General features: G+C 46.0%; 1 protein-coding gene and 1 pseudogene across 1 annotated transcript; one reads left to right on the top strand and one right to left on the bottom strand.

Annotated features, from left to right (window-relative positions):
- The window catches only part of LOC103647681 (transcription termination factor MTEF18, mitochondrial-like), a 69,015-nt pseudogene that overhangs the window by 13,638 nt on the left and 28,666 nt on the right, over positions 1–26,711 (bottom strand).
- LOC118476415 (uncharacterized) lies at positions 5,661–10,555 on the top strand. The gene is made up of 2 exons (XM_035965458.1): positions 5,661–6,007; positions 9,182–10,555. The coding sequence occupies exons 1-2, from the start codon at positions 5,740–5,742 to the stop codon at positions 9,310–9,312; spliced, it is 399 nt and encodes a 132-aa protein (XP_035821351.1). The 5' UTR covers positions 5,661–5,739; the 3' UTR covers positions 9,313–10,555.

Genomic DNA, 26,711 nt, shown 5'->3' with positions numbered 1-26,711 from the left:
TCTTCAAAGAATGATGACATAGTTTTAAAACATGCTTAAGAGCTTTCTATTTCTATGTAATCTACCATATGAGAGGAATTTCTTCAAAGAATGATGACATAGTTTTAAAACATGCTTAAGAGCTTTCTATTTCTATGTGACTACACAAGACACACGACAATTTAAGATAATTGCACTTAAGAATATAAATGTTACCATCCTTTGACTTTCCTCCATGTTGTAGGCTTTGATATTCCGCACATGATGATTCTTTATTTCCTACAACATTAATATCTTTCCGAGATGATATGGGTTTTGAATACAATAAATTGAAGTAACCTTGGGTCAATCTTGAATACGTAGATCATTTTAAGATTGATAGCTTGAATCGATAAGAATTGAATTAATTCCCTCAAGCACCCCAAAGGTTCATACCATCTCCTTCTCCTACAAAGCTTGTCAAGCACATTTTGGTACCCATCGCTTGATGGGTCCATTAAGGTTAGTAAACAAAGATCTAGGAATCCAAGTGTCCTTTGTGCTAGCGCTTGGTAGACTCGTTACCTTTCTAGCACAAGTTGCAATCTTGGGTTGCCTAGTTATATATGACTCAAATGACAAGTTAGGAGTGGGATTTTTACCAATGGGACAATCTTTGCATTGATGTCCCTTCTTTCGGCATGTGTAGCATAGGCGTTTTCCAAATTTTGAAGATTTCTTCTTTCCTTGTTTGTTGCTTGCTACATGGTTAGTAAAAACTTTCTTTTCTAACCCTATGCCTTTTTGTTTTAAATGGGGACAGGATCTAAGCAAGTGTCCCTTCTTGGAGCATTTAACACAAAGTATATCATCTTTGTTAATAATCAAGTCATTTTTAATGAAGGGACATGACCTAATCAAGTGCCCCTCTTCAAAGCATTCACTACACCTCTTAATGTGAAGTGTGGCTTGATCATTACCTTGGATGTTACCTTTTGTGGAGGCATGGTTGAGGCTTTTGGAAGAGGTGTTGATTTTCTTCTTTTGTTCCTTCCTCTTTGCAATCCTCAAGTCCTTGACATTTTCTTCAAGGGATTTAGTGCATGCCACGGTTGTTCCCGTCTCAAGCTTCTTCACCATGTGATCACGGTTATCTTGAGAAGGTTGAGCACAAGTTGAATTCAGAGTGTCAGAGCAGAAGTCAGAGGGGCACCGGACTGTCCGGTGCTGCACCGGACTGTCCGGTGTCACATGAGGACAAAGCCTCCAACGGTCGACCAGCTCCAATCTCAACGGATTGGATGACGTGGCTGGCGCACCGGACATGTCCGGTGTGCACCGGACTGTCCGGTGCGCCCATCGCCAGCAGCTTCTCCAACGGCTACAAAATTGGATGGTGGCTATAAATACCACCCCAACCGGCCACTTCAAGGTGTGGGAGTCCAAGCAACATTCCAAGTCATCTAGTTGACATACTCAAGCCCTCCCAACCACCTATATTCATTGATACATCCTATACACAAGATCTAGCCCACTACAACCAACACAAGTGCCACAAAAGAGAGAGCGAGCAATTGAGAGCTACTCAATTGAGTTTAGCCCTAGTGCCTTGTGAGATTCATTGAGAGATAGTGTGTGCCTCATCTTTGTGTTCATTTGTGCGTGGAGTTTTGACTCCCATTCAAACTTCCTCCAAAGTGTTGGAGGCTTGTAAAAGCTAGCAAGAGACACCAAAGATTGTGGTGGTCCTTGTGGGATCGAGAGTGATCCTTGAGAAGAAGAAGAGCTCGCCGATCCTTGTGTGATCGGGAGAGAGGGAAAGGGTTGAAAAAGACCCGTCCTTAAGTGGACTCCTCAACGGGGACTAGGCCTTCGAGGGCCGAACCTTGGTAAAACAAATCACCCGTGTTCATTGTGCTTTTGCTTGTGATTTGTTTGCTTTCCCTTACTCTAAGTTCTCTTGCACTATTCTTTGCTCATATCATTTGGTGTTGCTTCAAGTTAAACACTCATTTAAGTGAAGCAACACTCCGCAAGAAAGAACTTGAGTTAGTGCTCTTTTCATCTAAGCTTTCTTGCTTTATTATCATAGACTTATTAGTTGTATTGATTTATCACTTCCACATTATTTGAAAGCTTTACTCTTTACTAGCAAGAACTTAGTTTTTATACTCCGATAATTGTTCATCTTGTTCTAACCACTAATCAAAGGATCTAGTTGGGGGATAAAGTTTTAATTTTCAGGTTTCGCCTATCCACCCCCCCCTCTAGGCGACTATCAATTGGTATCAGAGCTAGGCAGTTCATCTTGAGTCTAACAACTCGAAGTGATGGCTCGTAGAAGATCCCAAAAGAACAAGAAGACTCCTCCAACGAACGCAACTCAAAAGGAGGTAACTCTTGAGATATTATTTGATGATTGTTCTAATTATGATTCATGGTCTACTAGTGTGATAAATGCCTTTAGAACCATACATCCTCAATTAGAACAAATTATTGACAAGAGTATTTTTCCCTCTAGTTTTAATGGAAAAATTAATTCCGAGGAGGATCAAAGATGTTTTCGCTTAAACTACCTAGCTTTTGACATCTTAAGCAATTCTCTTAGCAAAGAACATTATCGTGCCTTCATATCAAAATATGATGAACCTATTCATGATGCGCATGATATTTGGACTAGAATTAAAAGCAAATTTGATGAGTCCAAACATGATAGTTCATTTTATGCTTCTACTTCCTTTGGTATTTGTGATACTAACCCTTGCAAGGAAGAAGAAGAAAATGAACGATGGAGACCAAACGATGAATCCACCTCTCCAAAAGGTTTGTCTTCCCATTTCGATTCCCACATGTGTTGTGTGGCTAATGCAAATGATAGCGGAAGCACAAATGAGGATGAGGAGGAAGAAAGAAGCTTTGTGCAACTCTACGCTCGCTTAAGCCAAGAAGATAAGGCGGTCATGTTCAAACTTATAGAAAGAGCGAGAGAGCAAGGCGAAGCTCGTCAAAGGCTAGAAAGTATTCTCTCCATGAAGATGCAACACTTTGACGAGTTGACTAAAGAACATGAGGAGCTAAAGTGCTCTCATGTTGATTTGGTCCAAAGGTATGAAACTGTTTCAATTGAGCATGATAACGCTTTACATTGTATCGCTCAATTAGTAAATAGGAATACCTTGCTTAAGGACCAAGTAGAAAAGCTAAAAGTTGAAAATCTAGCTTTTCAAGAAAAATATGATATGCTTCTATGTTCTCATGAAAATCTTGTGGATGATCATATCATATTAAACATTGCTCATGAGGTCGTGATAGAAAACTTAAAATCCCAACAACCTCACTCGTGCACATGTATTCAAATTGATACTATATTACCATGTGCTAATGCTTGTTGTTTGTCAACAAGCAAATCTTCCTTTGAGCTAGAACTTGCAGGAACAAATGATGATTCATATCAAAAGCTCAAAGAAGAAAATGAGAGGCTAAAGAAGAGCTTGACACATCTTAAAGGGAAGTGCATGTGATATCCTGGCCCCTGGGATGGGATGTCCTGGCCCAAGGCTTAATAGAATTAATAGTGTAATCATACCAACAAGGTGCATCTTCTTTTTCGGAAGCCTATCTCGAAGGAACCTCCAAGTTAAGCATGCTTGGCTTGGAGCAATTTGGGATGGGTGACCGACCGGGAAGTTTTCTCGGGTGCGCATGAGTGAGGACAAAGTGCGCACAAAAGACTCGTGTTGGTCTGTGGGGACAATATATGATCCTAGAGAGCTGCCAGGAGTAAGTACCGCCGGTCCAGGGATTGGACGGGGTGTTACAAGTGGTATCAGAGCCGACCCTCGTGGTTTCACGGGCGTGTGTGGGCTAGGGGGTTCGGGTATATGACGCATGGCGCATGTGGGCCCGGAGTGGTCACATGGCATGGCATATGACGACACTAGACATACAGACGTGACCAAGAGGGGAGGTTCCTGGATTGGGGTTGACCGACGAGGACGTCGGTCTTCTAAGGGGGGTGGATTGTGATATCCTGGCCCCTGGGATGGGATGTCCTGGCCCAAGGCTTAATAGAATTAATAGTGTAATCATACCAACAAGGTGCATCTTCTTTTTCGGAAGCCTATCTCGAAGGAACCTCCAAGTTAAGCATGCTTGGCTTGGAGCAATTTGGGATGGGTGACCGACCGGGAAGTTTTCTCGGGTGCGCATGAGTGAGGACAAAGTGCGCACAAAAGACTCGTGTTGGTCTGTGGGGACAATATATGATCCTAGAGAGCTGCCAGGAGTAAGTACCGCCGGTCCAGGGATTGGACGGGGTGTTACAAGCTGTGACACCCCAGGTGTCAGTTTCATGTTATGTCGGGAGATTTGTCCCTAACGCGAATGCTCAGTGAAAATTTCTATTTCTCGATCGTGTCTATCTCTGTTTATCAGGCTTTCTCTTGGAAGTTCACCGAATTCAGAGTTATTCGATCGCGAGAAACATCCAATTTCGGAGCGTGTTAAAACTTTTATCCTCGGCACGGATGCGAACTCAAAAATCATTCTCGAATTATAAATCTCATATGAAGCTCATTTAATCAAACTCTCGACGACTGTTATCTGATCTGAGCCCGAATCTAATTCCTCGAAACTCCGATCTATGTCCGAATCCGCTGTCTCGATAGTCGGTCTACGTCCAAATACTTAATCTGAATCCGCATTCTCCCGCAGGATCTCTTTGTGTGAACCTCTAATTAATTCTTATGCAACTCGACTTGTTTTCTATATATCATCATTCATCTCTATCCATCAAGTGTATTCTAAAGATTTCTAGAAGGTTGAACGAAATACTCACATGAAAAGATAAATCCTATACTTGCTTGAAACTTCTCGTTTGAACAAATGTAAATTTTGAAATTCGACCAAGTCTTGCCATCTTACTCAAACAACTCTATATCAACTCTACAACAAAAGTTATTAAGGGTTCATGTAGAGAAAATGCCAAGAAAATATCGAGAAAATACCCCGAATGCCTTAAAAATATAATTTGAAGCTTTATAATGATGCTACCTTGACCAAAGTAAAACTTTAATTTATATTCAAGATATGAGGTTTGACCTTTAATAAACATTGTAGAACCTGTGTAATACAACAAATTTTATATTTAAACCAAGCCTTGATTAAATTTCTAAGTATCTCAAACAGTGACATCAAGACATAATAAAAATCTGATTTCTGAATTCGAATCCTTCTAAGTCTGAAATCAGCATCGTTCGGGTCGACGTCTCGCGTTCCCAAATTTTTGTTGAACAACTCAAGTTTCCCCAAATACAAAAGTTGTTAATAACTAATAGGGGCACAACATATTAAAAGATGGCATTCATCCGATTTTGTTTGACATGCTTTGACATTCAGTTTTCACGAGTTTCCACTGTTTTCTAACCCACTGACAAACCAATTTTCGTGGGTCTATAACTCTCTAACCAGTGCCTAAATCACCTCAAGTTCTGTACAACAATTGTAGAGTATAGATCAAGGAAGATATTTCGTGCACTGACTGAGATCCGAATCCAAACAGAAAATGACAAAAACGTCTGTCCAATGCGTGCTTCTTTCTGCCTCTGTGCAGACTGGTGCTCTGCAGCAGCCGCCCATGTCCACCAATGGCTGCCGCCAGCACCTCTTTAAAAATGGCAGCCCACCTCTCTCTCCCTTCCCCTCCACGCTTTTGCCTGCTCCAGCCGGTGCTTCCCCAGCGATACCTCCTCGGGTCCGGCCTTGAGCAGGTGCTCTCCAGCCATGGCGCAGGCGCCATTTCCCATGGCCGAGCTCCCCCAACTAGCCGTCGTTCTCCCTGCTCCTCTGTCCCTAGTGCACGGCAGCGGCCAGGGCACCATCTCCGAGTTGCCCTCCATGGCTACTCCCTCTCCGTGGCAAGCGCGGCTTCCCCAAGCCTCGGTGCTCGGCGCTCTGGCCATGGACGCCCAGGTCCTCGCCCCTGCTGCTGCTCTACGTGAGGTGGAAGAAGAACCGTGTGTGCCAATGACGTGTGGGCCCAAGGCCATGGGTAAGATTGCTGAAAGTTTCAGACCTTTGTCCTTTCTTTAAAAATTCATATCTTGAGTTTGGTAACCCCTAAAATCGTGAAACTTGTTTTGTTGTCTTCCTTATGAAATGCTCTAACTATTGGATCTATATGTTGGTATGTTTTAGTGGAAAAGTTTTTCTGTAGAAATTCGTATTTAAAAACTGGTTTAGAGAATAAACGAACTTGCATCTCTCCATCGTTTTAATTACAAAATTCCAAAAATGATGAAACCTGTTTTGTTAGTTAGATGTTGTCATACTTCATCTAAGAAAAATATAAAACTTGTAGGTTGTTCACTGTTTTCTTGGTGTGTTAATTTAAACATGTTAAATAGGAAAAACATGGTTGTTTTGCTTGTTATTTTTAGATCTGTAGCTCTTGTGCTCCAAATGGATTCAAATTTTTACAGTAGACTCGTGGTGTGATGCTTGGTGACTGGTAAATATTTCATGAATTGTTGTGCATGTATGATTAAGTTAGTGATTTAACTTGTTTAATGCACCTTAAGTAGTTTTAAATGATTTAAAAATAATGTATAGATGCAAAAATGTAAAATGGTGTTCTACTGTCCTTGCATGGTATTATAGTAGCCTAAGAAAACTCAATATGGTAATGCATCTACAGAAAATAATTAGTTTTAGATTTAACTTGCTCTCACATGCTTTATTGCATTGACAATTTATTATTTTTGTATTAAATAAAATATAAAACCTGGGCATGTGAAATTTATACATTAGCCATAAATTCTTATTACCTTTGCCTCATAAAAATTCCAGCCCCAAATTAGGTACTTTTGTATGGTGCTAAAATAACACCCATTTTATAATTATAAAGAAGAGTTAATGAAATTAGAAGTAAACAAAAGCTTGCATGTCTCTTGGAATATTGAAATATACCTTAGTACCAATTAAAGATTAAATGGTTATGCGCATGATGAGTTTAGTAAAAATCCATCGGTGTCACTGGTGTTAAGTTGAGGTTTATTTGCGCGTGTAAAGTAATAATGTGATTAATACTTAGAACTTTTAGTCGATAGTAGAAATTGTTTTGGCTTATATAGAGAGGTGGTGACATGCCAAAGTAGTCATCGCTTCCTCTATATCTTGAGTAGGGTCAATACGCGGTATGTGTTCATGAATTGGGAAGTAAGCACATGATGGTTTCGAGTTAGAGAATAGTGGTTTACGGGTCATATGATTTGGTGGATGTGTGAAAATACATGTGAATATGTATGTTTATATAAATGTTGTGGCATATGTTGTGTCTCAGATTTCGATAATAATAGGCTAGCCGACGAGTATGTTGTATAGCGGCCTAGGTTGTTGCTCAGGTTAATCAACTTGTTAGATGACTTTAGTTAAGTTAATGGTCACGATGAATTGCGTGTTGTAGCCCAATTGCGCATGGTTATGATCGCGGGTAAAAAGTAGTAGTGTTCATATGATGTCTAAGCTAAAATGCAAATTAGTGTGTGAAGGGCGCATCGATACATGTATATGTACCGGGTCCGATTATTGTGGTGGATGTGTTTGTTAATTGTGTGTGGTGATTCTAGCGTACAAAATGATACGGATAAAAATTTAGTAAGTCTACTTGTTAGTTCTCCCTTGATTATGTTAACTCTAACAAATGATAAAGTGTTAGAATAATTCAAGTATCTAGATCAAGGAAATTCTTGAATTATATAGAAACTGAAATTTATTGATTGCTGTTTTAGACTGCACGCACTGTTTTAGTTGTGCTGTATGTTTGATGAACTAAATTGTGTTTTCTGTAGATATGTGCTATAGAAAAGTCGTAGATAACTTTATTTTCTTGCTGGTGTTAAAATTTGACAGCCATAGGTCTGACAATTTAGGAGTTATGCTCTTTACAAATTCAGTAACTGAATCTGTCCAATTTCTGTACAGATTTCAGAGACTGCACTGTTTGCTTAAGTTGATATTTGAATCAGTCCTTGTAGATTATAAGAAAGTTGTAGATGCTTTTCTTATCTTGCTTGTGTTAAAAATTCATAACTAAAGGCCTGACGGTTTAAGAGTTATGAATTTTACAACTTGGTTGCGGTGTTCTGTCCACTGACAGAACAGATTTCGAAAACTGAATTGTTTGATTCAGTTTAACATAGAATCAATTCTTGGGGATTATAAAAATATGTAGTGCTTTTGCCAAGCTTTCCAAAAAGTCTTGGATCACTATTTTTGGTGGTCTGAAGCTTAAGTTATGAATGTTTCAAATATGAAGACTGAATCTGTCCAGTTCTGGACAGCAAAGTCTTATAGTGATGTTTATCCTTAGTTAAATATTGAATCACCTTGAGATGTTTATAAATAATTTGTAAAACATTTAATTAGCTTTCCAGAAAGTCTAGGATCAATTTGTTTGGATGTCTGAATCTTCAGTTGTGAATTTTTGAAGTTGCAAGTCTGCATCTGTCCAAATCTGGACAGAGCTGCTGTGTTTGCACCATTTGACCTTGCTAAGTGTTTAAACGTGCTGTGATGACAATACCAATGTTGTAGAGCACTTTTTAAGCTTTCCGGAATGTCCTAGTTTGCTATTTTTGGATTAATATTTGAAGAGATATGATTAAAACTAGTGACTGTGGTGCTGCTGTACTAAAAATCTGCATGTGCCCAATTAATTATTAGTTCACCCCTTTGACTAAAAATGCTTAGTTAGCACTTAACGGATATAGAATTGTAATGGACAAACTTAGGTTAACGTGTGTTACATGATTAATGTGCTTGCTTGCTGTAGTTGATTGTGATATAGGAGTCTATCGACATTGTTGCATAGGTCCTCTGTTAAACTTGTGTTTGGGATGCTTTTGTGTGATCACTAGAAGAACTAAGGAAAAGTCGTGACGAACTTATAGACTTAACTAATATAAGGTTAGGTAACTAATGGATAGTTAAGTGAACATGGTAAATGTTTGTGCTCGTGATATCGTATTTGTGTTGCGTAAATAAATAAAATGTGGTCGTCTTGTTAATGGTGTTAATGATGAACGCCGATAACTTACGAATAGCTAGCGCTTGCGTATAGTCGTTGCGGTGTCTTACAATTAAATGTTAGTTTGCTACCATGTATTTATATAGCTTGTGATATTTTTCATTGTATTCATACATATGCATCCTGCATCTCATTTAGGACCGAGAGGTGACGACCGTGCAATTGATGTGGTGCCACCCACAAGATGCAGTCGGTGGACGACCCAAGGAAGGATGGACATAACCAGTGGATGCTCGCCAAGCGAGTGCCACCCAACAAACACTATTTAAGTGTTAAATTAAAGGCAAGCCCCGGTTTTATGCATAACCATTATATATGCTATTTTACTGCACTTAATGTTTGTAGGTTTGTACTGTGCACTTAAGTGTAGGAGTTGACTGAAACCCTAGTTGCATGAACTCAGGATTCCTTTTTGAGATGAATACTAGTATGCTAGGTCGAGTAGCTGCTTTACTAATTAGGGATCTCGGTAGAAGTCGAGTGATTTTTCTAGCACTCGCGCGAGGTCAGGAATTGATTGTATCCATTTTTATATCATAATGATGGTGGTCTGTAGACAACGATCCATGGGGATGCGTTGTCTACGAGATGAAAATTGGAATAAGGATTAAGGTGTGGTACCGTGAGTCAAGCGTTTGAACGTACTAAACACATACCGAGAAATATGGTAAATCGGTAAGCCTAGTACCTGAGTGAACCTGCCCGCAGACATATCCCCTCACGCGACCTGAGACGAGGTCTCCCATTCCGGTTATGGTGGGTACAAGTGCGGTCACTGCACGACGGCCAGTCGGGGTCAGTGAGGCATTGTACGCCAAGGCGGTGAGCCCTGATCTGTTGCCAGGGAATCAATGGGGACGGTTGATATGTGTGGGGACGGAGTGCCCCTACATGTCGTGTGTTTAGGTTTACCTTGCAAGGTTTAAAAACTCGATTCGAATCGTCTGCTTCTCGCAGCTAATGAGACTGCTTGATCCATGCTGCTACATTGAGTAATAAGTGGAAATGAGGTGACTGGCAAAAGATGTTGTTTGATTAAAATGTTTGATACCATGTATGATTAGCTAGGTACACATCTAGTTTAAAAGGATCATACTAAAACTTGAAAAGCTAAAACTTGTTTTTAGACTCAGCTAGTGCTTTTGGCAACCAAACCCCACAGCCAAACAGCTGCATGTCTAGAGGTAGAGGAGTAGACTCCTCACACCGGGTAAGTCTAGCTGAGTATTAGTATACTCAGCCTTGCTTGTGGCATAATTTTTGCAGGTACTCCTTAGGATGATTGATTGATGGTGTGACTTGGCCTTCATCCCTGCCACCGGGATAGACAGTCAAGTGGGTTATTGCTTCCGCAGGAGAGGACCAGGAGGAGTAGCGTGGCCAGGCTTCGCCATGTTACTCGGTTTTCTCCGTTAGTTATTTCCGCTGCATTAAAATTTATGGTTATTATTTCTGAAACTCCGATAATGTAATCACTAATGATACTTATTAAATTTGTGGTATTGTGTTTTATTGTATTTCTCTGTGCCTCACCTTCGTGTGAGCTAGTGGTATTCGATCCTGGATAAGTGGCCTCGTCGGACTAGATCCGAGGGACTGACGATTTATTCCTATTTAAGTGTGGTCTAGCCTCTAAGGTGGGACTTAGGCACTTAAGTTGGAATAATTCGGGCGGTTCCGCCACAGTACACTTTGCAGAGTCGACCGTTGCGCGCAGATGACCGTTGCTCCGCTGGCACACCGGACAGTCCGGTGTACACCGGACGGTCCGGTGAATTTTAGCGGAGCGACCTCCCACTTTCCCGAAGCTGGCCAGTTCAGAGCCGCTTCACTCTGGAGCACCGGACACTGTCCGGTGGTGCACCGGACAGTCCGGTGAATTATAGTGGGCTGCGCCTGAGAAACCCGAAGGTGAAGAGTTTGAAGGCAATCCTCCCTGGTGCACCGGACACTGTCCGGTGGTGCACCGGACACTGTCCGGTGGCACACCGGACAGTCCGGTGCGCCATGCCAGGGAGCACTTCGGTTTCTCTTTGCTCCTTTCTTTTGAACCTTGTCTTGTTCTTTTTATTGGTTTTGAGTTGAATCTTTGACACCTGTAGAATATATGATCTAGAGCAAACTAGTTAGTCCAATTAGTTGTGTTGGTCATTCAACCACCAAAATCATTTAGGAAAAGGTTTAAAGCCTATTTCCCTTTCACCCGTCCATGGGGTTCTGTCACCGACGCAGTCAAGAAGGCTCGAAGAATCGCTCCGGCAGAAGAGCTTCCGAACGTGAAGACCTGTTCGGTCCGCGGAATCACTTATCCGAACGTGAGTTACTTATCGCAGAAGGTGATGAGTGAGGTATCCATATCCCGGAGGCGTAGGAGTCCCTCGGCTCGGTCAGCCTTGGCTGCTTACGTGTACTCCATCGTTTTCAGGATCCACTTTCGAAGTAGTCAAAAAGCACGAAAGACATTCTGGCAGAAGGGATCTTTCGAGGAAAAAATTCGACGCAGAGGGGGTTCCCCCCTTTTAGCCCCCGAGGGAGGGTCGGGCTTTGCCGAGGCGAGGCCGACCCTTCCTTGATGACTAAACTTTGCATGGGAGCGAGGTATATGAACAACTTGAAAACATCTTAAGGGTAGAAGCGACGTAGCTGTTGGATGTTCCAAGCGTTGTTGTAGACCTCGCCTTGACTGTTGGCCAGCTTGTACGTTTCGGGCTTTAGAACTTTGGCGATGATGAACGGCCCCTCCCAGGGGGGCGTGAGCTTGTGCCGCCCCGGGCGTCTTGCCATAGCCGAAGCACCGGGTCGCCCACCTGGAGGTCTCGGGACCGGACCCCTCGGGCGTGGTAGCGTCGCAGGGACTGCTGGTACCGCGCTGAGTGTAGTAAGGCCTTGTCCCGGGCCTCCTCCAGCTGGTCCAACGAGTCCTCTCGACTAGCTTGGTTGCTTTGGTCGGTATAGGCCTCGTCCTCGGGGAACCGTATTCTAAGTTTGTGGGCAAGATGGCCTCGGCCCCATAGACTAGAAAGAACGGCGTGAAGCCCATGGCTCGGCTCAGCGTTGTCCTCAGGCTCCAAACCACCGAGGGGAGTTCCTTCATCCATCGCTTGCCGAACTTGTTGAAGTCGTTGTAGATCTGAGGCTTGAGCCCTTGTAGAATCATGCCGTTGGCACGCTCTACTTGCCCATTTGACATGGGGTGAGCTACGGCGGCCCAGTCCACCCGGATGTGGTGATCCTCGCAGAAGTCCAGGAACTTTCTGCCGGTGAACTGGGTGCCGTTGTCGGTGATGATGGAGTTTGGGACCCCGAATCGATGGATGATGTTGGTGAAGAACGCCACCGCCTGCTCGGACCTGATGCTGTTTAGGGGTCGGACCTCGATCCACTTGGAGAATTTGTCGATGGCGACCAACAGGTGCGTGTAGCCCCCGGGTGCCTTCTGCAAGGGGCCGACGAGGTCCAGACCCCACACAGCAAAGGGCCAGGTGATGGGTATTGTCTGTAGAGCCTGAGCGGGCAGGTGGGTCTGCCTTGCGTAGAACTGACACCCTTCGCAGGCGCGGACAATTCTAGTGGCGTTGGCCACCGCCGTGGGCCAGTAGAAGCCTTGTCGGAAGGCATTCCCGACAAGGGCTCGAGGCGCTGCGTGATGGCCGCAAGCCCCCGAGTGTATCTCTCGCAGGAGTTCCTGACCTTCGGCGATGGAGATGCATCGCTGGAGGATGCCGGAGGGGCTGCGGTGGTAGAGCTCCTTCTAATCTCCCAGCAGGACGAACGACTTGGCGCGCCGCGCCACCCGCCGAGCTTCGGCTCGGTCGGAGGGTAGCTCTCCTCGGTGGAGATATTGCAGGTACGAGGTCCGCCAGTTTTGATCAGGCGTGACCCTGCTTGGCTCCCCCTCGACGCGCAGCGCCTCGCCCTCGGGGGCCGAGGGTACCTCGGGCCGAACCGAGGGTGCCTCGGGCCGAACCGAGGGTGCCTCGGGCCGAGCCGAGGGTGCCTCGGACTGTGCCGAGGGTGCCTCAGGCTCGGGCGTGTCGTCGATCTTGACGGAGGGTTGATGCAGATCTCGGGAGAAGACGTCCGGGGGAACCGTTGTTCGCCTCGAGGCTATTTTAGCCAGCTCGTCCGCAGTCTCGTTGTAGCGCCGAGCAATGTGGTTGAGCTCGAGCCCGTAGAACTTGTCTTCCAAGCGCCGAACCTCATTGCAGTAGGCCTCCATCTTCGGGTCGCGGTAGTGGGAGTTCTTCATGACTTGGTCGATGACGAGCTGCGAGTCACCGCGAGCGTCGAGGCGTCGGACCCCTAGCTCGATGGCGATTCGCAACCCGTTGACCAGAGCCTCATACTCGGCCACATTGTTGGACACCGGGAAATGGAGGCGTAGCACATAGCGTATGTGCCTGCCGAGGGGCGAGATGAAGAGTAGGCCTGCGCCGGCTCCTGTCTTCATCAACGACCCGTCGAAGGACATGGTCCAGAGCTCCGGTTGGATCGGCGCCGTTGGTAGCTGGGTGTCGACCCATTCGGCCACGAAGTCTGCCAGGACCTGGGACTTGATGGCCTTCCGAGGGGCGAACGAGATTGCTTCGCCCATGATTTCCACCGCCCACTTTGCAATTCTACCCGAGGCCTCTCGGCACTGGATGATCTCCCCCAGGGGGAAGGACGACACCACAGTTACCGGATGAGACTCGAAGTAGTGTCGCAGCTTCCGCCGTGTCAGGATCACCGCATACAGCAGCTTCTGGACTTGTGGATAGCGGATCTTGGTTTCGGACAATACCTCGCTGACGAAGTAGACTGGCCTCTGAATGGGCAATGCATGCCCCTCTTCTTGCCTCTCGACCACAATCGCGGCGCTAACCACCTGAGTGGTCGCGACGACGTAGACCAAGAGGGCTTCTCCGGCAGCTGGGGGCACCAAGACAGGCGCCTTCGTGAGGAGCGCCTTCAGGTTCCCGAGGGCTTCCTCGGCCTCAGGGCTCCAAGTGAAGCACTCGACCTTCCTTAAGAGGCGGTACAGAGGTAGACCTCTTTCGCCGAGGCGTGAGATGAAGCGGCTCAGAGCCGCGAGACATCCCATGACCCTCTGTACGCCTTTCAAGTCCTTGATGGGCCCCATGCTGGTGATGGCTGCGATCTTCTCCGGGTTGGCTTCGATGCCCCGCTCGGAGACGATGAACCCCAAGAGCATGCCTCGGGGCACCCCGAAGACACACTTCTCAGGATTGAGCTTGACGCCTTTCGCCTTGAGACATCGGAATGTCACTTCAAGGTCGGAAAGGAGGTCGGAGGCTTTCCTCGTCTTGACTACGATGTCATCGATGTAGGCCTCGACCGTGCGGCCAATGTGTTCGCCGAACACATGGTTCATGCACCGCTGGTACGTCGCACCCGCATTCCTCAAACCGAACGGCATGGTGACATAGCAGTACATGCCGAAGGGTGTGATGAAAGAAGTCGCGAGCTGGTCGGACTCTTTCATCCTGATTTGGTGATACCCTGAGTAGGCATCGAGGAAAGACAGGGTTTCACACCCAGCAGTGGAATCCACGATTTGATCGATGCGAGGCAGAGGGTAGGGAACCTTCGGACATGCTTTGTTCAGACCAGTGTAGTCTACACACATCCGCCATTTCCCCCCTGTTGGAGACTCGTTCTCAAATGCTATGAATTAAGAACAAGGCAACATAAAATGTTAAATGTTAATGCCCTTCGTCCAATGAAGCATTATTCCTTTAAGGATTAATGAACTTCGGACGAAGGTTAAAAACGATACAATTACGAAGGTTAAATCTTCGTAATTGAACTCTAGTAGATTATATAAAATAATACGAAATATGAAGCATTAAAGACAAATAAATTATAAATGAACAACATCACTTTTATATTATCTCCATTTAATGTATTCAAGTACTAAATACATTTATACCTCTGCCTTGACAAAGATTAATTCCCGATTGACGCGATTGCAATTGTAGGAATCCGTGAACAGTAAAGGAGTACTGTTCACTATTTATAGGCACAGGACACAGCCTGTGAGGAATTACAATCATGCCCCTCATAAAAGTTTACAACAACGACTCAAACATTTATGGACTAAATGGTCATTCTATTTTTAAGTCGGTTTGTAACTCCGAAGCTTCATGGAAAGGAACCTTCGGTCATCACATGCGGACAGCTTCAGCCGAAGCTGTTTCTTCCTGCAGGACCTTCGGCGACGAAGCATGGTCCCAACAGTAGCCCCTTCGCGGTGCTAGATCGTTTTTCGTAACGAGCTTGATCCGTGAAAAAAGTCTCTTAGGCTTCAGGGAGCCGAAGGTCCGAAAAACACCTTCCCTGAGCTCGTTGTCGAGAAACGATTCAGTTTCCGAGCGCGTAGCGGTCCCACCCTGCAGAGTTACTATTTGGTCTCTGCGGTCCACGCGCAGCAGGTGTAAGCAGCTGTTCGCCTGGTGTAAAAATCCTGACGATTCACCTTCTTACCTGTAGCACTATATAAACAGACGGGTAGGTGTGAAGTTACCACAGCATTCATTGCTATTGCACTGTTTTGCTGCCAAAATTTTTAACCATAGCCGAAGCTTGACTCTCGCAATCAAACGAAGCTTCCAGTTTAAAGCCTACTTCGTCAGAAGAAAAAACTTTGGAAGAAAAAGTTTTTAGTTCCCAAAAAATTCAGAATTAAATGGCCAGAGTGCGCTCTACCGCTAGGGTTGAGCGTGAGGGAGGCGAAGCTGAAGGATCGGAGACTGTTCCCATCTCTGAAGCGATGCAACGATCCGGACTGGTGACCTCGGAAGGACTCCGTACTGCCGAGACAGAGCAGACTGTTGCCGAGACAGAACAAGTTGCTGCCGAAGCAGAAGAAGGAAATATTGAGGAAGCTGATCCCGATGATGATTACCATATTGTCGTGCCAAGCAAGCCCAGCCACTTGGACTTCGGAAAGTCGACTGTCTCTAAGGCTGATCTCTCCAAGATGGTGAAGTCGGGTTACTTCAGTGAGAATGAGAAGAAGCTACTTCGCTTCGGGGGGGGGGGGGGGGAAGAAACTACCACGAAGCCAGAAAAGGATGAAATAGTCATTTTCAAGAGCTTCCTAAAGGATGGGTTAAGATTTCCCTTAAATAGGATGATCTCTGACGTGCTGCAAAGATTTGGCATCTATTTTCACCAACTGACGCCCAACGCGATTGTCAGGCTCAGCGTCTATATCTGGGCTCTCCGAAGCTAGGCGGTGGAGCCATTTGCCGACAGCTTCTGTCGAGTTCATGAGCTGCATTACCAAACAAAAGCCAGAAAAGATGGATTGCATGAAAATTTTGGTTGCTATAACTTTGCTTATCGGAAAACCACGAAGTTTCCCGTGATCAGCTACCGAAGCAAATGGCCGGCAGACTGGAAATCAGAATGGTTTTATGTCAAAGTTGACGAGGACAAAGAAAAGCTGGTTCAGAGCCCTCTTGAACTAACCTTCGGAGAAACAAGACCCCGATGCAGAATGGAAGTAGAAGGTCCAACTTGGGTTGCACTGGGCGAATTCAAAATTATTGCAGAACATATTGGCACTAGAGATTTAGTGCAAGAATTCCTGGCCTTCAGGGTTTTTCCAACTATGAAAGAGTGGACAATGTCGAAGCTTAAAGGGGAAAAGAAAAAGGGGGAACTCGTCCGACTGCCCTACCATTATAAGTTCAAGAAATACTTTAAAGTACCCTGCCAAGAATGGCTTGATACAATTGAAATAATGAGCAATAAAATTCTTGGGAATTACTCTAAAAAAGAGGACCAACTGATGACAGCGGCCTTCGGCACTCGGCCGAAACGAAGGCTGAACAGAGTACTTGATGCCATAGGATTTGAATATGCTGACTACGGTCGTCTGGGCGGAGATGCTGGGGGCCCGAAGCGAAAAAGGATTGCTAGCACTACTGACGAAGAAGTCGTCAAGGCAGCAAAAAAGAAAAAGAAAGATTCTGATAACATTAGCGCTGAAGAGTTAAATCCTGAGCCGAAGGTGCCTACGGCAAAAAAGAGAAAAAGTGCATCCCCAGAGCCGAAAACGCCGGTCCAAGAAGAAGACACTCCTGCTTCTCCTTCTGCTATTGAAGTAGAAGAAATTATGAAGGTAATGACTGAACCTTTGCCTTTCAGGCTAAGTCCGCTGGCACTGGATCTGACGAAGTTTTTTCAGAAGGACAAGGCAGCTTCGGCAGTAGAAAGTCCTGCGAAGCCAAAAAAGCGGAGAATTATTCAAGTAACAGATGTGATCCATCAGACGCCGCCACCGGCAACGGTGTCAAAAATTGTTTTTGCTGAAACTGCCGAAGCCGAAGCTACTGAAATGAAAACTGCTGAAGCTGAATCCGGCGAAGCCGAAGCTACCGGGGCCGAAGCTGGGGCCACCGAAGAGTCGAACCTGGAAACCACACTTGAGGTTATTGACAACATACTGCTGAAAATGGCTGAAGAGGAAGCTACCGTGGCTACAGTGAATATGGCAACTGAGAAGGGGAAAGAGCAAATTGATGAAATTTCAGAAGAAGAAGATTTTAACTTTCAAGATTTGCTCGGACAAGAATTAACGGACGCCGAAAAAGAGGAGTTGAAAAAATATGCCACATCCTGTGGATACAAATCAGGGGCTATGCTTTTTGGTGGGGTCAACGAAGGGAAATTAAGATGCCTTCGGAACCGCACCGAAGCCAAAATTATTAGAACCCTTTCCAAAAGCATTGGCTTGCCGAAGCTGGAAGTGGACTTGTATCGTTATCAACGACACCACATCGCCGGAAGCTTGCTTTATGCTAACTTCAAGGTAACAAATATTTTTGTTATTTTATTACTATTATTATTAACTTTTGTGTCGTGTTCTGACGAAGATCATTTCGACAGAGCATATTATTAAGCAAGGTTCTGAAGATGCAACAAGATCTGGAGGAAGAGAAAAACAAAACCGTCATTCAATATTTGACTGAAAAAGTTGAAAATCATGAAGCCAATCTGAAAAAGAAAGACTTCGCAATTCAAGATCTTGAAATCATGGTCAAAGAGCACGAAGGTGCACTAGAAAAGAAGGATTTTATTATTCAGACCATGGAGGGCTCTTTGGCTGAAGTCCAAACTGAAAATGACAAATTAAAGAACGAATTGCTCCGTCAATCAGAAAAATTCGAGCAAGAAAAGAAATATTTTGAAGCAAGCCTGAAGACTGAAGTGGATAAATACTCAAATCTGCAGAAATCCTTTACAAAACTTCAGGAGAAATGTTTAAACTTCGGCATCCGATGTGTGCAGCGGCTGAAGGACGTGTTTCACTCTGTCGGAGCTAGCTCTTCGAAATTTACACCTTCAGCTGAAAACTTGCCAAGAACATTAGAACATATTGAAGGCGAAGTTGACGCCCTTGACAAAGTTATTGGTGGGCACGCTGACTTCTGCGCCCTGGTAGCTTCTCGGGGCACAGCTGCTGCTTTTTTGAAGGCTGGCTGCACACATGGAAACACTGTGAACAGACCAAACTTCAGCCTGTCAGCTTCAGATTTGTTAGATATCCCAAGCTTAGCCAGAAGCATCGGAAATAGATTCATGACCCAGATCTGGGTAAATGGCGGGCGGAAAATGGCAGGCGACGAAGCTCGAAGCCATCTTAAGCCGGTAAAAAACTTATGTTTGTTACTTTTACCTTCTCCTTTGAAATTTGTACCTTTCTTACTGTGCTGTTTGATATATACAGGATGACGAAGCTGAAGATTGACAGTGCTGAAGTTTGACAAAACTGAAGACGAAGCCTTAGCTGAAGCTTAAAATTGCTTATAATGTGCTTTCCTGCAAAAATTCTTGGAGAAACTTTTGTAATATAGATATGGAGTAACTTATGTAAATTTGTACATACCTTGTAATATATTCTGTCTTCTTTAATCGCATCCAGTCTGCTTTGCTGTGGACGAAACTTCTCTTTTGAGCCGAAGGCGAAAAACACTTTCCCTTCTTTTCGTACACAACGAAGCATAGAAAATTTTTCCTTCGAATCTTTTCCCCTCTCTTTTTTTTCTGAAGCACCTATCTTTTTTGTGTAGCATGATGATGATTCTATATATGTCTAAATGGATGTTCATGAATGCAAATGACATGATGATATGTTATGTGCAAATGAATATTAGGACACATGCTCAAAAAACCATAAACACGGTCCTTCGTCCTCTCAAGAATGATAAAAATCTTTTTGCCGTTTACTTTTCGGTGTATCAGCGTTGACTTTTCGCTGTAAGCCTCCCTTAGGAGCTTCTTCGCCTTTTACTTTCGGCGGAATCAGCGTTTATTTTTCGCTGTAAGCCTCCCTTAGGAGTTTCTTCGCCTTTTACTTTCGGCGGAATCAGCATTTATTTTTCGCTGTAAGCTCTGCATTCCCTTAGGAACGACTTTTGAGCTTCTCCCTGTTTTCTTTTCTTTCTCTTTGCACTCGAGGGTGCGTTCTCAGCTTTTACATTTACATTTTTGGGGGATATCGCTCTTATAGAATTGAAATAAGGAAAAGAAAAATTACATGTTGTGGCCCCATTAAAAACCTTTCTCCCCCTTTGGAAAGGAAAAGGGTGCCACAAAAAAGAATATAAAAAATTACATCAAACTAAACATAATATCTCCGAAGCTCATCCACATTCCACGATCTAGGAATGTCATTGCCGTCCAAGTCCTTCAACCTGTAGGAACCAGGTCTTGACGAAGATACTACCAAAAAGGGGCCTTCCCACTTCAGCTGTAATTTGCCTACTATTTTAGGGTTAGCTACTCTTCGAAGTACCAGGTGTCCTGGTTCAATGTTCTTCAACTTGACCTTTCTATCACGCCATTTTATTGTTTCAGCTTGATATTTATTGATGTTTTCCACAGCTTGGAGTCTGATCCCTTCAATAGCATCTTTTTCTACGGAGCAATCAGCTTCGTGTTCGCCCTCTGCCAAAGCTACTGTCCTTATTGATCCTGTTTTAGCCTCTTCTGGGGTTATTGCTTCGTCACCAAACAACAGTTTGAAGGGTGTAAAGCCTGTTGATCTTGAGATGGTTGTGTTATGACTCCACACCACTTTGATTAACTCGTCTGGCCACTTTCCCCTCGGCTGATTGAAGATTGACTTCATTATTCCTGTCATTATGATCCCATTGGCTCTTTCAACAAGTCCATTTGATTCTGGGTGTCGGACTGATGCAAAATGGATCTTCGTGCCGATTTGATTACAAAATTCTCTGAAGGCTTCAGAATCAAACTGTGTCCCATTATCCACAGTGATAGCCTTCGGCACTCCGAAGCGACAAACAATGTTTTGCCAGAAAAACTTTTGAATAGTAAACGAAGTTATTGTGGCTAAGGGCTTCGCCTCAATCCATTTGGAAAAATATTCCACTGCTACCACCACGTATCTTAAGTTCCCTTGTGCTGGTGGTAATGGACCTAGCAAATCCAGACCCCACCTTTGCAACGACCAAGTGGGTTGTATTAACTGAGTTAAAGACAAAGGTTGTTTTTGATCTCTTGCACATTTCTGACAACCTTCGCACTTTTGGACTAAATCCGCTGCGTCCGAAGCTGCCTTTGGCCAATAAAATCCTTGGCGAAAAACCTTTCCAAGCAAAGGCCTAGATCCAATGTGAGATCCACACAGACCTGCATGTATGTCCTTCATTAATTCTATACCTTCGGATCTGGATAAGCACTTGAGCAATGGGGAACAGACCCCGCGCTTGTATAACTCCCCTTCTATTATAACATATGGTCGAGCTCTTGCTTCTATTCTCCTGTTATAAGCTTTGTCATCTGAAAGAAAATAACCCTGAAGGAAAGAGATGATCTCAGTTCTCCAATCTTCACTATAAACAGGGGATATGTTAAGGATTGCTCTTTCAAGAAGCTCGACCAAAGGTGCTTTTATTGTTTCAAAAAATACTTCCGAAGGTACAGGCAGCCCCTGGGCTGCTGACTTAGCCAATAGATCAGCGTATTCATTTTCTCCACGAGGAATATTTTTGACAGAGAAACCTTCGAAGGAAGCCTCAATCCTTCGGACTGTATCTAGATACTTTTCAAGCTTCGGGTCTCTTGCTTTGTAACTTTTGTCAATATGACCAGAAATAACTTGGGAATCAGTTTTAAGGATGGCCCTTCTGATTCCCATTGCCTTTAATTTCCCAAGACCCAAAAGCAGAGCTTCATACTCGGCGATGTTATTTGTGCAACTAAAATCAAGTTTTGCCGCATAACAAGTTTTAACTTTGGAAGGTGAAACCAACACAGCAGCCGCTCCCGCTCCGAAGGTTCCCCAAGACCCATCGCAAAACACTGTCCATGCTTCAGCGTCTTTATTTGTTTCTTCCTCCTGAGCCCCTGGCGTCCAGTCAGCAATGAAGTCTGCTAACGCCTGGGACTGAATCGAAGATCTATGAACATATTCAATACAAAATTCATTGAGCTCTGCAGCCCATTTTCCAATCCTTCCAGTAGCTTCTCGGTTCCTCATAATATCCTTCAGAGGTTGTGAAGAAGGAACAATTATGTTGTAAGCTTGAAAATAATGCCGAAGCTTCCTGGAGGCCATCAAGACAGCATACAGTACCTTCTCCAACTCTGTATAATTTTTCTTTGACAAACTAAGAACCTCGGATACAAAATATATTGGGGCCTGCCTCTTAACTTGGCCTTCAAGCTTCTCCTAAACAAGTGCTGCACTTACCGCTGAGTGCAAAGCTGCCACATATAATAACAAAGGAGCCCCTGGCGTAGGTGGAGTTAGTGTTGTCAGATCTATCAAATACTGTTTCAGCTCTTCAAAGGCCTTCTGCTGGATTGGTCCCCATTGAAAGACTTCGGCTGACTTCAGCACTTCGAAGAATGGTAAGTTTCTTTCTGCTGATCTGGATATGAATCTATTGAGAGATGCCAGCCTTCCTGTCAATCTTTGAGCCCCCTTTTTTGTACTTGGTGGCTCCATTCGAAGTATAGCTTCGATTTTACTTGGGTTGGCCTCAATTCCCTTTGTTGAAACTAAGCAACCAAGAAATTTCCCCTTCTTTACTCCGAAGACACATTTTTCTGGATTCAGCTTTAGACCAGCCTGTCTAAAATTAGCAAAGGTCTCTTGTAAATCAGCAATGTGGTTATCCTGCTTCGTGCTCTTTACAATGATATCATCAACATAAGTTAGTACATTCCTGCCTAAGCCCTTCAGGCATCCAAAGGTAACAGTATGTCCCACTAGGGGTTATGAAGCTGGTTTTTGGTTCATCCTCCTTCTTCATCCAGATTTGATGATAGCCTGAATAGCAATCCAGCAAACTCATAAGTTCTGATGAAGCTGCTGCATCGACTAGAGAATCTATCCTTGGCAATGGGAACTCATCCTTCGGACAGGCCTTATTGAGATCAGTAAAATCGATGCACATTCTCCATTTACCATTGGCCTTCTTCACCATAACAGTGTTAGCCAACCATTCTGGGTATTTTACCTCTCTAATAACTCCGGCACTGAGGAGTCGTTTCACTTCATTCCGAGCACCTTCGGCCTTATCATCAGACATCTTCCGAAGCCTCTGCTTCCTGGGTCTGAAGGATGGATCAACATTGAGCGAGTGCACAATAACATCCCTGTTAACTCCGCAAAGATCATTAACTGACCAAGCAAAAACATCTTTATTGTTGAACAAAAACCTTATCAAGGTTTTCTCCTGCTCTTCGGACAATTGAGATCCCAATAGCACCTTCTGCTCTGCTATATCCTCACACAAGAGCATGGGTTTCGGCTGGTCAGCCGAAGCAGCTTTTTCCCTTCTGAACTTGTACTGCTCACAAGCTTCAGTTCCATCTATATTATGGATTGCTTTTGAGTCTATCCAATTTCCTTCGGCCCTTCTGGCAGCTTCTTGACTTCCATGAATAGCAATGGGCCCTTGGTCCGAAGGTATCTTCATGCAAAGATAAGCTGGATGCAGAATTGCTTCAAAGGCATTAAGAGTACCACGACCAATGATTGCATTGTAAGGGTACTCCATGTCAACAATATCAACATAACTTGCTCAGTCCTTGTGTTGTTGATGAATTCGAAGGCCACTGACATTGAGATTTTCCCAAGTGCTACAATCTGCCTTCCTTCGAAGCCGCAGAGGGGATGTGTGGCATCAAGAATTTTATCTTCAGGCTCTTGCATCTGTCTGAAGGCCTTAGCAAATATGATATCAGCTGCACTGCCTGTATCAACCAAAACATTATGGACCAGAAATCCTTTGATAACACAAGAGATAACCATAGCATCATTGTGTGGGTAATCCTTGAGTTGAAGGTCCTCTTGGGAAAAGGTAATAGGAATGTGAGACCATCTTGACTTGACGAAGGGTCCTTGCACCCCGACATGTTGTACCCTTCTCTGTGCTTCCTTCTTCTGTTTCTTGTTGGCTGGTTCTGAACATGAACCGCCCGTTATCGGGAGTACCAGCTTTGGAACCGAAGCAGCTCCAGCTTGAATATTGAATGAAGCCATTAGCTCAGAAAAGTGGAAGTGAGTTCACCGGAGGTGGGCGCCAATGTTGGAGACTCGTTCTCAAATGCTATGAATTAAGAACAAGGCAACATAAAATGTTAAATGTTAATGCCCTTCGTCCAATGAAGCATTATTCCTTTAAGGATTAATGAACTTCGGACGAAGGTTAAAAACGATACAATTACGAAGGTTAAATCTTCGTAATTGAACTCTAGTAGATTATATAAAATAATACGAAATATGAAGCATTAAAGACAAATAAATTATAAATGAACAACATCACTTTTATATTATCTCCATTTAATGTATTCAAGTACTAAATACATTTATACCTCTGCCTTGACAAAGATTAATTCCCGATTGACGCGATTGCAATTGCAGGAATCCGTGAATAGTAAAGGAGTACTGTTCACTATTTATAGGCACAGGACACAGCCTGTGAGGAATTACAATCATGCCCCTCATAAAAGTTTACAACAACGACTCAAACATTTATGGACTAAACGGTCATTCTATTTTTAAGTCGGTTTGTAACTCCGAAGCTTCATGGAAAGGAACCTTCGGTCATCACATGCGGACAGCTTCAGCCGAAGCTGTTTCTTCCTACAGGACCTTCGGCGACGAAGCATGGTCCCAACACCCCCTTTCTTTCTCACAAGCACAGGGTTGGCAAGCCATTCGGGATGGAATACCTCTTTGATGAACCCTGCCGCCATTAGCTTGTGGATCTCCTCGCCTATGGCTCTGCGCTTCTCCTCGTCGAACCGGCGCAGAGGCTGCTTGACGGGTCGGGCTCCGGCTCGGATGTCCAGCGAGTGCTCGGCGACATCCCTCGGTATGCTGGCCATGTCCGAGGGACTCCACGCGAAGACGTCGGCGTTCGCGCGGAGGAAGTCGATGAGCACTGCTTCCTATTTGGGATCGAGCCCGGAGCCGATCCGGATCTGCTTGGAGGCATCGCCGCTGAGGTCGAGGGGGACGACCTTAACCGTCTCCGCTGGCTCAAAGTTGCTGGCATGACGCTTCACGTCTGGCACCTCCTTAGAGAGGCTCTCCAGGTCGGCGATGAGGGCCTCGGACTCGGCGAGGGCCTCGGCGTACTCCACGCACTCCACGTCGCATTCGAACGCGTGTTTGTACGTGGGGCCGACGGTGATGACCCCGTTGGGGCTCGGCATCTTGAGCTTCAAGTAGGTGTAGTTGGGGACGACCATGAACTTCGCGTAGCATGGTCTTCCCACTACCGCGTGGTAGGTTCCTCGGAACCCGACCACCTCAAACGTCAGGGTCTCCCTTCGGAAGTTGGAGGGTGTTCCGAAGCAGACGGGAATGTCGAGTTGTCCGAGGGGCTGGACGCGCTTCCCGGGAATGATCCCATGGAAGGGCGCAGCGCCTGCCCGGACAGAGGACAGATCGACACGCAGGAGCCCGAGGGTCTCAGCGTAGATGATGTTGAGGCTGCTGCCTCCGTCCATGAGGACCTTGGTGAGCCTGACGTCGCCGATGACGGGGTCGACGACGAGCGGGTATTTCCTCGGGCTCGGCACATGGTCGGGGTGGACGGCTTGGTCGAAAGTGATGGGCTTGTCGGACCAGTCTAGGTAGACTGGTGCCGCCACCTTCACCGAACAGACCTCCCGGCGCTCTTGCTTGCGGTGCCGAGCCGAGGCATCCGCCGCTTGCCCACCATAGATCATGAAGCAGTCGCGGACCTCGGGGAACTCTCCTGCTTGGTGATCTTCCTTCTTGTCGTCGTTGCGGGCCTTGCCACCCTCCGCGGGTGGCTCGGCCCTGTGGAAGTGGCACCGAAGCATGACGCACTCCTCAAGGGTGTGCTTGACGGGCCCCTGGTGATAGGGGCACGGCTCCTTGAGCATCTTGTCGAAGAGGTTGGCACCTCTGGGGGGTTTCCGAGGGTTCTTGTACTCGGCGGCGGCGACAAGGTCCGCGTCGGCGGCGTCGCGTTTCGCTTGCGACTTCTTCTTGCCCTTCTTCTTGGCGCCGCGCTGAGTTGACGCCTCGGGGGCATCTTCCAATGGGCGACCCTGGGGCTGCTTGTCCTTTCGGAAGATAGCCTCGACCGCCTCCTGGCCGGAGGCGAACTTGGTGGCAATGTGCATCAGCTCGCTCGCCCTAGTGGGTGTCTTGCGACCCAGCTTGCTCACTAGGTCGTGGCAGGTGGTGCCAGCGAGGAATGCGCCGATGACATCCGAGTCGGTGATGTTGGGCAGCTCGGTGCGCTGCTTCGAGAATCGCCGGATGTAGTCCCGGAGAGACTCTCCCGGCTGCTGTCGGTAGCTTCGGAGGTCCCAGGAATTCCCGGGGCGCACGTATGTGCCCTGGAAATTGCCGGCGAAAGCTTGGACTAGGTCGTCCCAGTTGGAGATCTGCCCCGGAGGCAGGTGCTCCAACCAGGCGCGGGCGATGTCGAAGAGGAACAGGGGGAGGTTACGGATGATGAGGTTGTCATCGTCCGTTCCACCTAGTTGGCAGGCCAGACGGTAGTCCGCGAGCCACAGTTTCAGTCTCGTCTCCCCCGAGTACTTTGTGATAGTAGTCGGGGGTCGGAACCGGGTCGGGAACGGCGCCCGTCGTATGGCCCGGCTGAAGGCCTGCGGACCGGGTGGTTCGGGCGAAGGACTCCGATCCTCCCCGTTGTCGTAGCGTCCCCCACGCCTGGGGTGGTAGCCTCGGCGCACCCTCTCGTCGAGGCGGGCTCGACGGTCGCGGTGATGGTGCTCGTTGCCGAGGCGACCCGGGGCCACAGGCGCTGTGTTGCGCGTGCGCCCGGTGTAGACCGAGGCTTCCCGCATGAATCGGGAAGTCGCGACATGAGGTTTCGAGGGGTACCCCTGCCTTCGGGAGGCGGAGCTCTCGGCCCGTCGGACTGCGGCGCCCTCCAGGAGATTCTTGAGCTCTCCCTGAATTCGCCGCCCCTCGGTGGTTGATAGCTCCGGCATCGCGCGGAGGAGCATTGCTGCTGCAGTCTGGTTCTGGCCGACCCCACTGGATGCGGGTGGCGGCCTGAACCTGACGTCGTCGGCGATGCGGTGCTGGAAGCCCTGGGGTAGATGACGTATTTCTCCGGCCGGAGGTTGGCCCGCCCATGCCTGCCCGACGTCCCGACGGATCGGCTCA

This window comes from Zea mays, chromosome 2 (assembly GCF_902167145.1).
Source record: "Zea mays cultivar B73 chromosome 2, Zm-B73-REFERENCE-NAM-5.0, whole genome shotgun sequence".
Lineage (NCBI taxonomy): Eukaryota > Viridiplantae > Streptophyta > Magnoliopsida > Poales > Poaceae > Zea > Zea mays.
The sequence above is the reverse complement of the archived record's forward strand: the minus strand, read 5'-3'. Positions and strand labels throughout refer to the sequence as shown.

Bases quoted from the DNA above. Each gene is read 5' to 3' on its own strand.
- LOC118476415 (XM_035965458.1), top strand. From the start codon at position 5,740: ATGGCGCAGGCGCCATTTCCCATGGCCGAGCTCCCCCAACTAGCCGTC. The intron at 6,008-9,181 runs GTAAGATTGCTG...CATCTCATTTAG, and splicing joins GTGTGGGCCCAAGGCCATGG to GACCGAGAGGTGACGACCGT.